The sequence below is a fragment of the Lissotriton vulgaris genome, unplaced genomic scaffold, assembly GCF_964263255.1.
Source record: "Lissotriton vulgaris unplaced genomic scaffold, aLisVul1.2 SCAFFOLD_1241, whole genome shotgun sequence".
Lineage (NCBI taxonomy): Eukaryota > Metazoa > Chordata > Amphibia > Caudata > Salamandridae > Lissotriton > Lissotriton vulgaris.
In genome coordinates this window covers 177,501-193,700 of record NW_028252118.1, presented here as the reverse complement: position 1 = coordinate 193,700, position 16,200 = coordinate 177,501, and the positions used below count along the sequence as shown (strand labels likewise).

Sequence of the window (16,200 nt, the reverse complement as noted above, 5' to 3'; positions counted from 1 at the left end):
GGAACCTTGGCGTCATCCTGGATTCTTCACTCTCAATGAACAGACAAGTCAGCGCCGTATCCTCTTCCTGCTTTAACATTCTTCGCATGCTCAGAAAAACATTTCGCTGGATCCCCTCCGAAACAAGGAAAACAGTCACCCACGCTCTAGTCACGAGCCGACTGGACTACGGAAACACCCTCTACGCAGGTACCACCGCTAAACTCCAGAAGAAACTACAACGAATCCAAAACGCCTCAGCCAGGCTCATATTAGACATCCCACGCAACGAACACATCTCTGGTCACCTTAAAGACCTCCACTGGCTACCCGTCAATAAGAGGATTACTTTCCGACTGCTTACCCACGCACACAAATCACTCTACGACATCTGACCAGATTGCCTCAACTCTCGACTGTCCTTCTACACCCCCTCCCGCCAACTTCGCTCTTCCAGCCAAGCCTTCGCCACTGTACCTCGCATCAACAAGACCACCATGGGAGGCAGATCCTTCTCATACCTGGCTGCCAAAACATGGAACTCACTCCCCGCTTACCTTCGCCTCACCCAGAATCACCCAGCGTTCAGAAAGCAGCTTAAAACGTGGATATTTGACAAATAATCCTCCTCCCCTTCCTAAGCGCCTTGAAACCCTCTGGGTATGTAGTGCGCTATATAAATGTTATGACTTGACTTGACTTATGTGTTTGGTGAGGGGCCTCTGGGGGTGGCACAATACATGCTGTAGCCCTTAGAGACCCTCTCTGATCAGAAGGCTCTTGGTACCACTGGTACCTTTTACTAGGGACATACATGGGAGCCAAAGGTGTGCCATTAGTGAAAACATTTTTGGGAAAGAACACAGGGAACCTTGTTGGCAGTGACCCAGCACACTCAGTCAAAGCACATCAAATATCAGGGAAAAAAGTGAGGATTACCATGCCAAAAGGGGCACTTTCCTACGGTGATGAACACTATAGAGATCTTGTTCCAGCATATTCTACATATATTAAAAAAGGTGTTCCGGGATCTGCGTAGGCCACACAGAACTCATCAAGGTTTAGGACTATCAATGTAAATCCTACGATGCAGAACTTAAGTTACAATGTAGTACCAAGATACACAACATACATCCAAGACCTCAACTCTTTTAGTATGGACTTACACTTTGCCTTCACTCACCTGGAGATCAGCAGGAGGCACCCTGTTGGCTGGTGGGACTTTTTGTGGCTGCAGTACCACTGGTTGGGGACCCAAAGGAATAGTATCCACCTCTGGTTCATGAAGACCTTCCTTCCAAGCAACCTTGGCAGGAGGATGCTGCTCCACAGCTGAAGTCTTCTTGCTGTCCCCACTATCAAGGACATGAGATGACTGGTGCTCTGTGCTGGAAGTCGGACGTTCTCTGTACAGAATAAATACATGTTCCTAAATATAACATAATTCTTGATTCAAGTCAGTCATGTCTGCTTTTTGCAACTTCAAACAGTGGCACAACAGAAAGAGTGAAGTTTGCTTTCTACCACACTTATGCAATTTTATAACTGTCAAGTTACTGAACACTAGAAGTAACTTAAAAGTGAGAAAATCTATTGAAGAACAAAGTGAAATAAATCTCTCATAAGTCTTTAAAATCTCTTCTACACTCTCTCAAAACAAATTATTTTCATGCCAAGACAGACAATACAACAACAAATTTGAACAAGAAAGCTGCACCGATTCTAGACTGAAATCTAGAAATGGCTGCAGGCAGTAATTTGTAGATTGCAGGTAATTCACTACAAAGAAAACAGAATGTTACTGCAATTTTTCCGACATCTGAGGTGTGCCCTATCTAACTAAAACGCGGTTTTCTCCTTAGTTTTCTATGAAAAAAAGGTTTGTGAACGTTTTTCTTGCTGCTTTGCTTTAAATACTAACTATTTTAAATTATACATCTTAAAAAAAAGGATTTCAAACAATATAACCATCTCAGTAGCTTGAGATGAATTTGATACTTTATTAAAAATACACTTTAAAAACTATATCAGTATAGATCTTTAGAAGGAGAATATAAAGAACCAAATTATTTACACATGTCCTGATATCATATACAGTTTACACTATCAGTTCTAACGCTCCCTTGTAAGGTACAGCAGCAAGAGATCCAATGTCAGAAGCATGCACTGGGATCATAAAAGGCTGGTAATATTTTCAAAATTAATATAATCAATTTGTTAATTATTAATATTATTGCAGCTTATGGAGCGCACAGCTACCTCCAACAGAAGTGTCCCGGCGCTAGCTCTAAGGTAGGCCAAAAAGCCAGCTCAGACGTCAACCTTGCCAGTGCGGAACACCTCCACTTCCAGATCCACACCGACCCCAAGACCACACGAGGCACCCTCCTCTACCGGCCTCAAGGACCCCGTGCACAATTCAGTGACGACATCGCTGACTTTATCACCCCACACGCCCTCCCCTCCGAGGACTACATTCTATTGGGAGACCTCAATTTTCACCTGGAAAAGAGCAACGACAGCAGCGCCACCACCCTTCTGGACAATCTTGCCAACCTCGGACTCAAACAACTGGTCACTACCCCCACCCACATTGCAGGTCACACACTCGACCCTATCTTCACTTCCAGCAAACATGTCTCCTTCAGTCACACCACAGCTCTTCACTGGACGGACCACAGCTGCGTTCACTTCACCTACAATAAGACCACAATCCACAACCATCCTCAACCCACCATGCGAAGAAACTGGAACAAAATCACCATCGACCAGATCTCCTCATCGCTTCTTCTAAACCCCCCCGCCCACTCCTCAAACCCCGACCAAGCAGCCATTAACCTCACCCAATGGATATCCAACAGCGCCGACATCCTAGTACCGTTGAAAAAACGTCAAAGCAAACCAGGCAGCAAAAACGCCTCCTGGTTCAACGATTATCTTAAGAAATCGAAGAAACACTGTCGCTCCCTCGAGAAGGCCTGGAAAAAAGACACAAACACCAGCACCAGGGACGCCTTCAAAAACGCCACCCGCATACACCACCAACTAATCCGATCTGCCAAGAAAGCCGCATTCAAAGACCGTCTAGATAACAACGCCCACAACAGCAAGGAATTATTCAACATCGTCAAAGAATTTTCCAACCCATCAGCCAACTCCAACGACATCACCCCCTCCCAAGCCCTCTGCGACTCCCTAGCTTCCTTCTTCCACAACAAAATCGCAGACATCCACAACAGCTTCGACAACCGACCCGAAGACCAACCCACCTAACCTTCTGCAGGACCTTCACCCCCCTTGAACATCCTTAATGACTGGAACCCAATCTCCACTGAGGACACCATCCGCCTGATGAACTCCATCCACTCAGGATCCCCCACAAACCCATGCCCTCACCACATCTTCAACAAAGCAGACTCCATCATAGCACCACACCTCCGAGATGTCATCAACTGCTCCCTCAACTCCGCCACCTTACCGAAAAGCTGGAAACACGCCGAACTCAGCGCCCTTCTGAAAAAACCCACCGCTGACCCCACCGAACTCAAAAACTACCGCCCCATCTCGCTTCTTCCATTCCCGGCCAAAGTCATCGAGAAAGCTGTCAACAACCAACTCGCCTCCTTCCTCGAAACCAACAAATCCCTCGACCCCTCACAGTCCGGCTTCCGAGCCAAACACAGCACTGAGACCGCACTTATCGCAGCAACAGACGACATTCAAACTCTACTGGACAATGGAGACACAGTCGCCCTCATCCTCCTCGACCTCTCCGCTGCCTTCGACACAGTCTGTCATAGCACCCTTCTACAGCGCCTCAGAAACGTAGGAATCCAAGGAAAAGCACTGAAATGGATCACCTCGTTCCTCACCGGAAGAACCCAGAGAGTCCGCCTCCCACCATTCAAGTCAGAGGCCTCTGAAGTCATCTGCGGCGTGCCACAAGGTTCGTCACTCAGCCCCACCCTCTTCGAGCCCCCTTGCGGCCATCGCACGCCAACACAACCTCAACATCATCTCCTACGCTGATGACACTCAACTGATCCTATCACTCACCAAAGACCCTAACACCGCCAAAACCAACTTACACGAAGGAATGAAAGAAGTAGCCGAGTGGACGAAGCACAGCCGTCTGAAACTGAACTCAGACAAAACAGAAGTCCTCATCTTAGGCACCTCCCCCTCCGCCTGGGATGACTCTTGGTGGCCAGAAGCACTTGGAAAAGCACCCATCCCGACGGACCACGCACGGAACCTGGGCGTCATCCTGGACTCCTCACTCTCGATGACCAGACAAGTCAACGCCGTTTCATCATCTTGCTTCAACATTCTCCGCATGCTCAAAAAAACATTTCGCTGGATCCCCACCGAAACTAGAAAAACGGTCACCCACGCACTGGTTACGAGCCGCCTGGACTACGGAAACACACTATACGCCTGTACCACCGCAAAACTCCAGAAAAAACTCCAACGCATCCAGAACGCTTCAGCCAGGCTCATACTAGACATCCCGCGTAAAGAACACATCTCTGGTCACCTGAAAAACCTCCACTGGCTCCCCGTAAATAAGAGGATTACTTTCCGCCTCCTAACCCACGCACACAAAGCACTCTACGAACTTGGACCCAAATGCCTCAACACACGACTGTCCTTCTACACCCCCTCCCGTCAGCTACGATCCTCCAACCAAGCCCTTGCCACTGTACCTCGCATCAACAACTCACTTCCCACTCACCTTCGCCTTACTCAGAACCACCTAGCATTCAGAAAACAACTTAAAACTTGGATATTCGACAAGTAATTCCCCACCCTTCCTCTAGAGCCTTGAGACCCTATGGGTATGTAACGCGCTATATAAATCTCTTGACTTGACTTCCTAAATAAAAGCTCTGCTTTGGCTTTCCGTATGCGCTCCGGGATGGAGTTCCATATAAGCGGTTTTAAGGGAGAACGATCGGCCACCAAGCCTGGTCTTTGCAAAGTGGGGAATAAATAAGAGTTCCTGATGATTCGACCTCAGAATAACTTATGTGGTGTTACATTCCCAATATACTGTGCTTTTAAATTCACAACTATTTTTGACTATGTAAAAGTGAGTTTAACAGCTTAATAAGGAACACATTAGAATACGCATCTTGGTAAAACATTTAAATAAGCATTGTAGGAAGCTGGCTCTGTATATAATATACAAAAAAGAGGTATAGTGTGCACAGAGTCCAGTGAGTCACCAAAAAGTAAAGCAGAAGATAAAGTAGGAAATGAGTTACTTACCTGTAACTGCAGTTATCCCATATTGGTATCCTTCATAGATTCACATGCTTAAATCATTCCCCTTGTTGAGATGGGAGTCCCCGGTACATTTATAATGTTAATGTCACATTAGACATAGAAGGTAACAGGCCTAAGTCCATGTATTTAGTAGAATATCTGAGTCTGTATTTAAAAAAGGACCAAACTCAAGAGAACAACCAATCAGCTGACACCACCCTCTAGAACATTCCTGGAAGGAGCTCCAGTCACTCAGATTTTCATAAGCCCTGTGCGTAACCAGAGGTACAACTAAGAGCGTTAAGTGAGCCCTTCCAGGCGTGGAGGGTGGGTCGCATGTTAATCTATTAAAGATACCAATACTGGATAACTGCTGTTACAGGTCACTCTTTTCTTATCCAGTATTAAGGTAGTTTTCATAGAGGCACATGCTTGAATCAGAACAAATAGCAGTAATGAGCACATTTCGTCATATACATGAGCCATACATAACCATATAGTTAATAACTATTTCCTGAGGATAAAATACAACATACATGCAATTAATCAAATGTTGCATATAATTACAAAATAGCCAAAACACAGATTCTAATATTGGCATAATCAAAATAACAGAGAAATGTGCATTAGAAAGGTTGGTGGGATGGAAGGAAGGCTCACCTTATTGAAGTAGATGTCTGAGCACAGCCTGTCCCACCGCAGCATCCTTCATCAATATGGAATCCAAGCAATAATGCTTGCTGAATGTATGCAGTGTTTTCCAGGTTGCTGCTCTACAAATGTCTGCTAGGGGCACGCCAGCAAACAAAGCCATGGATGTAGATATTGCCCTAGTTGAATAGGCACGAACTCTTGAATGTAGAGGTTGACCAGCATGCTTGGTGACTGAAGAGAATAGCACTAGCATCTTTGTTTTGTCAAAGGAAAACCTTTCCTGGGTAAGCTGTATGCTACAAACAGCTGATTAGACTTGCAAAAGGTTTTGCTTTGTCTAGATAAAACTTCAGGAACCACTTAAAGTCCAAAGAATGTAAGGCTCGCTGTGAGAAAGTGCCATCTTTCTTGCCTTGGTATGCCCCCACTTTTTTTCTGAACTGCTGATGTGCTTTGACTGAGTGTGCCCTGTGTTCCTGCCAACCAGGTACCCAGGGCCTGTGTTCCATCCCTAAAACTGTGCTGAAACTAAAAACCCAATTGGCATCTCTGGCCACCTGTCAGCCCCTAGTAAATGGTACCCTAGGTACCCAGGGCATGGTGACCAGAGAAGAGCCCTGAGGGCTGCAGCACTTGTTGTGCCACCCTCAGGGGCCCTGTACCCTGGCAACCACACACTGCCTTTGCAGGCTGAGTGCCTAAGTACAGAACTAAACTAAGAGTAGACATGGCACACATCCCTGTGTGTCATGCCCACAGAACCCACTGCCCTAGCATACTTCAGTCACCCCTCTAGCTGGGTGCCCTATGCCCGATGTGTGGGTGCATGAGCCCTGTGCCCTGTAAGTGCAGTGATGCCATTAAGAGTATATGGTGCTAGGAGGTTGTCATTACGAACTCCACAGTACCATAATGGCTACACTGAAGACTGACAAGTTTGGTATCAAACTTCTTAGCACATTAAACCCGCACAGTGTGGTATTTAATGTAAAATGCACCAGAGGGCATCTTAGAGATGCCCTCTGAAATCCTAACCTACAATCCACGTCTGGGCTGAGTGGCTGCAGAGGCTGCCACACAGCAGACATGTTGCTGAAACCCTGGGTGGAGACCCCCCGCTCTTCTGGGCCTTAACAATGCATGCACATCCTGGGCGAGGTGCTAGGTCTCCTCACCAAGGATGGGCAGGGGGAAGCTTTAAAGGCATGCAGCCTCTGTGAGCTTCTCCAGACCATTTGCTGTACGCAGCAACTGCCCCCCCCCCCCCCCAGTTCTAACCCCTACTCGGGCAGGAAGACTGGTGGGAAAAACTGCACCAGGAAGGGGGGGTGCCAGGCTGTGCCAACCCCACCCCTCAGGTGGGGGAGACTAGGTGAAGCACGACCCCGGGCTCTGGCCATCTTGTAGATGGGGATCCCTGCCCAATACCAGCTAGGCTCCTGCCCCCCTCCCACAGGAGAGGAGCAGGCTAGGGGGTGTACTCACCCCAGGACAGGGACCCATTGGTCCCTGTCCTTGCCCTACCTGTGACGCCCCCAAATTCAGTATTTAAGGGCTCCCTGAACCTTCCTTCCTCGGATCCAGATACGAAAAGAAGAAAGAAGATCAAGAAGAAGACCCGCCGAGCAGCTGCTAACAGGACGACAACAACTGACTTGGTCCCAGCCATACCGGCCTGTTGATCCTGAAACCTGCTCCTGCCTAATCCCGGCGACTCCTGCGGGCAGCAACCTTGGGACACCCATGTGAGAAGTTGGCCTGATATGTAGTGCTCACTATTCTAGTGATCACTGTGTATCATTCCAAACGACCCTTATTGATGATTGGTTGTAAGTCAACCGTTAGACCAGCTATCCTAGTAGCATGGACAAGAGCAGTCTTTAGGCTAAACTCTAGAGGGCGTGTTAAGCCAGCTGTTATACCATCACATATACCCCTTGAACACCAAGTGAAAGGACACCACACAAGATGTTATGAAAATAAAAGTATATTTATTTAGAACACAACTGCCCTGGACTCTTTATGAGGACAGGGCGCTAAGCACAATACAAAGCTCTTAAGAAAATACTGAAAGTCGTACAATTTATACAAATGCCCGAGGGGCACGAAAAACCATATACTCTAAAAGTGGAATGCGAAATTACTAGCAGGTAAGTACTACTCTAATAGGCTTTAGGATCACTAGGACTTGACTACTGAACCTTCAGATTACTAGCAGGAGGCCTAGGGAGATCGGGTGCAGAGTGTGCACTCGCACGCGGGATGCGGGACAAAGTCTATGGATGCTAGATTTCGTAAAGTTAGTGTTATCGGACGAATCCGACTAGGTAGAGCTGAAACGAAAAAGGATCTGGACCTTTGGATAGTTAAGCTATGCTGGAGCACCGAAATGGAATATGCTACTTACCAGTATGCATCTGTTCTTGGCATAGAGGGCTGCAGAGTGGTTCATTATGAATAGATCGCCATCTGGTGTTGGACTCGGATGATTGCACTTTGTTTTTCTCTTGGAGAGTCTTTTGTATCTTGGGGACTCCTCCTTTGGTTGGTAGTGCGCATGGGCATCGGCTCCATCCTCAGATTGTTTTGCCATAGTAGGGTTAGATGGAGTAGTATGATAGAATACAGATATGAATGCCCATGTAAGTGTATCTAAATAAGATAATGTTGGAACAGACACAGGTTTCCGGGGAGGCTGGGAGGGCATGTACCACTCTGCAGCCCTCTATGCCAAGAACAGATGCATACTTGTAAGTAGCATATTCCGTTCGAGGCATATGGGCTGCAGATGGTACATTATGAATAGACTATACAGCAGTTCTCTCCCTAGCGGTGGTCGCCCGTGTCTGTTGCAACTGTCTGAAATAAAGTCTTTAATACAGCTTGTCCCACTCTAGCTTGTTGTGTTGTGTGCACATCTACACAATAGTGCTTTGTGAAGGTGTGCGGTGTAACCCAGGTAGCTGCTTTGCATATGTCATCTAGTGGAATGTTTCCCAAAAATGCCATAGATGCTCCTAGTTTACGTGTAGAGTGAGCTCTAGGAGGAACAGTTAATGTTATCTTTGCTTTTAAGTAGCATATTTGAATACATTTTACAATCCATCTGGCAATGCCCGCTTTAGAGATGGGATTGCCCTTATGTGTAGGAGAAAACGCAACAAATAGCTGTTTTGTCTTTCTGAAAGTTTGTGTTCTTTCTATATAGTACAATATTGCCCTTCTGACATCCAATGTATGTAGGGCCCTCTCCGCTACCGTTTGTGGTTTTGGAAAGAAAACCGGTAATTCCACTGACTGATTGATGTGGAATGCAGAAATTAACTTTGGTAGGAATTTTGGGTTTGTTCTAAGAACCACTTTATTTTGGTGTAATTGCATGAATGGTTCTTGAATCGTAAAAGCCTGCAACTCACTTACTCTTCTAAGTGACGTGATAGCTATGAGGAAGGCCACCTTCCATGTGAGGAATTGTATTTCACACCTATGCATAGGTTCAAATGGTGGCCCCATTAGTCTGGTAAGTACTATGTTGAGGTTCCAGACTGGGGAAGGTGGTCATCTTAGTGGAATGACTCTTTTGAGTCCCTCCATGAAAGCTTTAATTGCTGGTACTTTAAACAGGGAAAGATGTTGCCTGTTTTGTAGGTACGCCGCTATAGCTGCGAGATGAACTCTGATAGAGGTGTATGCTAAGTTACATTGCTGCAAGTTTAGTAAATAGCAAATGATCTGTTTAGTGGATGCGTCCAGAGGGTTGATGTGCTTACTGTTACAGTGTATAGCAAACCTCTTCCACTTTGCTGCATAGCATGCTCTGGTGGTAGGACGTCTTGCTTGTTTAATGATTTCCATACATTCTGGTGGTAAATCTAAATATCCAAACTCTATGACCTCAGGAGCCAGATCGCTAGGTTCAATTGTTTGGGATCTGGGTGCATTATTTCTCCATGGTTCTGTGTAAGGTGCATGGGTAATAATCTTAGCTTTTGATGTGGCACCTGTGAGAGTTGTAGTAGCTTGGTGAACCACGGCTGTCTTGCCCACGTGGGTGCCACTAGTATCATTGTCATTGAGTGCTGCTGCAGTTTCCGAACCACTAACGGAATTAGTGGGAGAGGGGGGAAAGCGTAAGCAAATCTGTTGGACCAATTTATCCATAGTGCATTGCCCTGGGACCGTTGGTGTGGGTACCTGGATGCGAAGTTTTGGCATTTTGCATTCTGATGATTGGCAAACAGATCTATCTCTGGTTGCCCCCATCTTTGGAAGAATGGCTGCAGTATTTGGTCGTGCAGCTCCCATTCGTGTACTTGTTCTGACTGTCTGCTTAGGATGTCTGCTATTTGATTTTGAACTCCTGGTAGGTGTTCTGCTAACAGATAGATCTTTTGAGGAATGGCCCATCTCCAAATGTCCTGTGCTAGTTTGGATAGTTAGAGAGAGTGTGTCCCCCCCTGTTTTTGAATATAATACATTGCAGTCATGTTGTCTGTTCTGATCAGGACTGCTTTGTTTGTTATCTGCATTTGGAAAGCTTTTAGTGCTAGAAATATCGCTAATAGTTCCAAGTAGTTGATGTGCAGTTTCTTTTGCTGCACACTCCACTTCCCCTGCACTGTGTATTTGTCCATATGCGCTCCCCATCCGGAGAGCGATGCGTCCGCTGTTATTATCACTTGTGGAATCGGTTCTAGGAACGACCGTCCTTTGGAAATGTTTGTTGTGTTCCACCACTTCAGAGAGCGATGCGTACGGTCGTCTACCAACACCAGATCTGTAATCTGACCTTGAGCCTGATTCCACTGTGTCGCTAGACACTCCTGTAGTGGACGCATTTGTAGTCTGGCATGTGGTATTAGCAGTATGCAGGAGGACATCATGCCTAACAGTTGCATAAACACTCGTGCTGGTAGTGAGTGTTGTGGTTGAAATCTTTGTATTAACCCGACCATTGTTTGTATCCTGATCGGATTGGGGTATGCTATTGCTCTTTCTGTGTCTATAGTAGCCCCCAGGTATTGCTGAATCTTGTTTGGTTGTATGTGTGATTTTTTGTAGTTCACTGTAAACCCTAGGTGGTGCAGCATTTGAATGGTCTTCTGTGTGTTGTGAAGACATTCTTCTTGTTACTTGGCCTTTATTAACCAATCGTCCAAGTATGGGAAGACATGTATTTGTTGTCTTCTCAGGTGTGCTGCCACCACAGCTAGGCATTTTGTGAATACTCTTGGTGCCGTTGTGACCCCGAACGGAAGGACTTTGAATTGATAATGTTGTCCTTCCACTACAAACCTTAGGTATTTCCTGTGGGCTTTGTGAATTGGGATATGAAAGTAAGCGTATTTTAGATCCAGTGTAGAAAGAAAGTCCCCCTTCTTCAGTAAAGGGAGTACCTGTTGGAGCGTGACCATGTGGATATGTTCCGAATTTATGTATGCATTGAGAGGTCTTAGGTCTAAGATTGGTCTTAGGGACCAATCTTTTTTGGGGATTAGGAAGTATAGAGAGTATACTCCTGTCCCTTGTTGATGTTTTGGAACCTTCTCTATTACATGCTTTTGTAGCAGTGCTAGTACTTCTTCCTTTAACAATGCCAGATGATCTTGACTCATTGGACGCTGTTTGGGGGGGATGTTTGGTGGGGTAGCTGTGAGTTCTAGGCAATAACCATGTTGGATAATCTGTCTCACCCACTTGTCTGATGTGATGTTTTCCCAGACAGGTAGGAACTGTGATAGACGTCCCCCGACCGGTGTTATGTGGTCTGGGGGAAGTTCTATCAAGTCACTGTTTTGGGGTTGAGGCGTTGCGGTTGTTATTATTTCCGCGGCCTCTACCTTTGTTGTTGTTACCCCTGTAACTACCTCTTGAATTACCTTTGGGTGATGTAGGTGTGAAAGAGGTGGATTGCTGATTTGTTCCTGTATTTTTTGAGCCTCCTCTATAGGTGGATCTACGAAAGGAACCTCTTTGTGTTGGCTGTTGCAATGCTCCCATTGACTTAGCCGTTTCTGTATCTTTTTTCATTTTTTCTAAGGTTTCATCTGTGCTTGAGCCAAAAAGTGTTTTTTGATCAAAGGTTGGTTCAATAAGGACGTTTGTACTTCCTGTTTGAATCCTGAGATTCTAAGCCATGCATGTCTCCTTAACATGACACTGGTGTTTATGGATCTTGCTGCAGTGTCTGCTGCGTCTAGGGCGCACTTAATGGAAGTATTAGTTATTATCTTTCCTTCCTGTATTAACTGATCTGCCCTTTTCTGATGTTCTTTGGGGAGATGTGTGATGAGTTTTTCTAATTCATCATAATGTGCCCTGTCATAACGTGCAAGTAGTGCCTGTGTATTGGCTATACGCCAGCTATTTGCAGCTTGTGATGCTACTCTCTTGCCTGATGCATCTATTAATTTTGACTCTTTATCAGGTAAAGGAGTCTCTCCTGTAGATAATGAGTTCGCTCTTTTACGAGCGTTTGAAACTACAAGCGAGTCCAGAGGTACCTGCCCTTTGATAAATATTGGATCCTTTGGAGCCGCCTTATATTTTTTATCAATTCTTGGGTTTAACACCCTAGCCCTCACTGGGTCTTTGAATATTTCTTCTGTGTGACTGAGAAGACCCTTCAGCATAGGTAGAGTACCAGATGTTCTTTGTGCATTGGGTAGCGTCTCTAATAGGAAGTCCTCTATTAGAGGTTCTGTATGTATATCTACCTTATGATATTTTGCTGCTCTATTAATGAGCTGTACAAACCCTGTAGATCGCCATCTGGTGTTGGGCTCGGATGATTGCACTTTGTTTTTCTCTTGGAGAGTCTTTTGTATCTTGGTGACTCCTCCTTTGGTTGGTAGTGCGCATGGGCATCGGCCCCATCCTTAGATTGTTTTTTTCCGCCATCGGGTTCGGATGAGGATTGAGACGCTCCAGATCGACTTCGAAAAGAAGTGACTTATCGGCGCGTATTCTTTCCCAATTCGACGGTATTGTTATCGAACGCGTTTCATTTCCATTCCGGCGCGTTTCGACTTCAACATCGAAGAAAAACTTGGATCTACGTCGACGAACAGGAGGCCTTTCTCGACGCAGTCAAGCCCGGAGTCCATGGAAAGGAATCCATTCAAGAAATGTCCAACGTGTGGTGTTAAGTTTCCACACAAGGACCTACACGAGGTGTGCAACCTCTGCCTATCGCCTGAACACGAATCCAGGGACTGCGAAGCCTGCGCAGCATTCTCCTCGAAGTCGAAGATTAGAAATCGTCGAGCTCGAAGACACGAGGTTTCCAGAATGCAGTCGGAGGCGATCCCGGAGCTGTTCGGAGACGAGCAACTTGAGGAAGAAGAGGATCATGAGGATCAGTCGGCGTCGGAAGGGGACAAGTCGGAGGTCGAAGAACTGGACGTGCAACAAACCGTGAGTGACGACGTCCCCTTACCAAAAAACCGACCCCGTGTGGTAACAACCCCGCCTTCGAGCCCGGTCAAACCGCAGAAAAAAGTTTCCGACGTCCCGCCTTCTGGCGGTGAGCAGCAAAGAGCAGAAGGGCCCCACGCAGATCTGGTGGATGCTGGGGGGCTGGACTTCGGTGCTGGAGCTGCTCCGGGTTAGGGCTTCTCAGACCACAAAGCACTCGCTCGAGGATCCCTCGGCGGTCGTGCTGGGCAAGCGTCGTGCAGTCCTGAAGATGGCCGGTCCCTCGAGGTCTCGTCACACCCACGAATCTCAGCTGGGCTGATGATGCAGGTAGAGGTCAGAGGTGCCAGGGAAGCCGGTTCTCGTCGAGCTGGGCAGTCTTGATCCGGAGGAGAGACTTACAGCTAACCGCGATGCTTGGATGGTGCCTGCGGGTGCAGGGTGGCTACTCCTTAGCCACAAGGGAGAGTCTTCTGAAAGGTTCAAGAGTTCTTTCGTGGAAAGTCATCAAGATTCGGAATTATCTAATTTGGAAGAGTCCCCGCTCCCACCTTTATACTAAAGAAAGGAGCTGGTATGGGACTAGGTCCTGCCCATGGGTGGGACCAGGAAGGGGGGTGGTTACACCCCTCTCCCATGCCGGACTTTCCCCAGCTCAGGGGCTGGTATGTGCCCCTGGAACCGGTCCAGACTGGCAGATGCATAGTGAGCACCGGGGTGCCACTTGCAGTCACCTACCTATTCAGCCCTGCCTACCTAGGATACTCAAAACCCTGTCTGGGTCGGTGCTAGCACCGCCCCTGACAGGAAACCCTTTGTCCAAGCTCTCCGCGCTGGAAGGACTCCCAGCAGCAGGAGGTCAGACTTGTGTCTGTGGTGGCAGCATCCATTTTGTGATGCTGAGGATCGAGTTAACTTTAACCGGGGTTCACAGTTTCATACATGTCGTGTCCCTCTAGACGGGTGGAATGCTAACCCCGTCGCCAGCATTGGCGAGGGGTTAGTATTCCAATTCGTATGACAACTTACTCGACATGTTTTGATAAAGCGATACCAAAGATAGCAAATAACTGCGAGGATTATAATTCACTTAAGAGTATATGGTACACGTTATCATAGAACAGCTATTAGGACTTGGTTCCGCAAGCTGCAGACGGGCTCAGCTCATGCCAGAGCACCATCTCACATAATTCCAAGCACTCTGCCTTCAGGATTGTTAAGGCCTGCCATAGGAGTGACTGATAGCAATACATGTGTCCATTTTAGGGTTAGATATAGGTATACTATATCTACAGCAAAGGGTGACTACACCACTTTGCCCCAGCTGTCGTGCAGCCAGTTGTGTCAGATTTAGATGGCCAGCCAGGGGTGGCATAATACATGCTGCAGCCCCTGGTAGGCCCTGGGTACACCTATGCCCTGAGTTACAGGGTCTGATAAGGTGGCCCAGTACCAATTGGTAAATGCACCTAAGGTACATGGAATCCATTTTACAGAGAGAGCAGTAGGCCTGGGGTCCTGATTGGCAGGGTCCCAGGCCAACTATGTCAAAAACCAGCTAAAATACAAGGCAAAAAAAGTTGGGGGCAACCATAGTCCGGATCTACCTTCCTACAAACCGGAGGACCTGCATGCCTTGACCCTCTTAAAGACTGGGACTCCCATCAACAGAGGCTCTGCTGCAACAACCCACCTGGTGCCAACCAGGAAGCTCAAGGCCAGCCCACTCTGCACCTGCCGAGCCCGGGCCGGGCCCATCCGAACCAAACCCACAAGGACGTCACCCCGGCGACTGGGACCCGAAGTCTAGTGCCCAAAGACCCTCCTCGACGAACCAGCCGACGCCTGGAAACACAGAACCAGGGGCCACCCCAACCGCGACCAGCCGAAGGTAAGCTTTTCCAACACCCAAAGACACCCCTGCACCCGGCGCCATACAGTCCCCTGTGCCTCCCTTTGGGGTACATACCTGTGCTCCAAGATCCCAACTTACCTCTTGAAGTGCTGGTCGCCCCTGGAGAGTCTCCGTCCCCCAGCCTGCAGCCTTTGTTCCTTTTTGACCTTTCCCATTGGATAACATTGAGCGCACAACGGCTCAAGAGCACCCTGCACCCAGCCGCCCGAGTGCCACTGGCTGTGCCACCTTTGTCCTACCCTACTTCTCCCCTTGCCCTGAGCAAGTGACCAGGAGCCATGCTCCCACAGCTGCATGGCCTGCTAGCCAGCAGCCACCAACCGAAGGCACCCTTTCCCTCATTGGATATCATTCGGCCTACCTACCTCTGCCCTGCGCTGCTGGGGCGGAACCAACTGTACTCACCTGACCCTGGTGGACCCCTGAGTCTATACCCTGGAACCTTAACTTCACCAGCCAAGTACTCACCTGGAAACCAGTAACTCACCTACCTGCCATTGGATAACATTGACCCATTTTGACTCAAAGATTTTCCAAGTATGAAGTTTTGAAAACTGCAAATATACATATAAAATCAGCCTTAGTCCGAAATGGGAAGTACTCACCTGCAAGCAGACGAGAAGCCAGTACTGTACCTTGCAGCCCAGTACTGAACCGCGAAAGTAATCTTTATCGGGTTTACTAGTAAGAACATTAGTTACTTACCTGTAAACATACATACATACACATATACATACATATATACATACATATACATACATATATACATATACATACATATATACATACATATATATACATATACATACATATATATACATATACATACATATTGCTTACAAATTGTCCTGTCGCAGCGGGAGCACTTTACAGCAGGTGCCAGCGACGGGACCAGGGCAGTGTCCCAGATTTGTATCAAATACCAAATAACTCGCCGCACTCGCCTTGGTTAAGTTGCAGTTTCTTTA

At 47.2% G+C, this 16,200-nt stretch overlaps 1 protein-coding gene across 1 annotated transcript in view; it reads right to left on the bottom strand.

Annotated features, from left to right (window-relative positions):
- LOC147662657 (protein PRRC2A-like) overlaps positions 1 to 16,200 on the bottom strand; it is a gene marked incomplete at its 3' end in the record, with an annotated part of 660,467 nt that overhangs the window by 471,064 nt on the left and 173,203 nt on the right. The window contains exon 3 of the mRNA XM_086951012.1: positions 1,163 to 1,385. Within this exon, the coding sequence (XP_086807138.1) occupies positions 1,163 to 1,385 (223 nt within the window). The remainder of the gene's footprint in view (positions 1 to 1,162; positions 1,386 to 16,200) is intronic.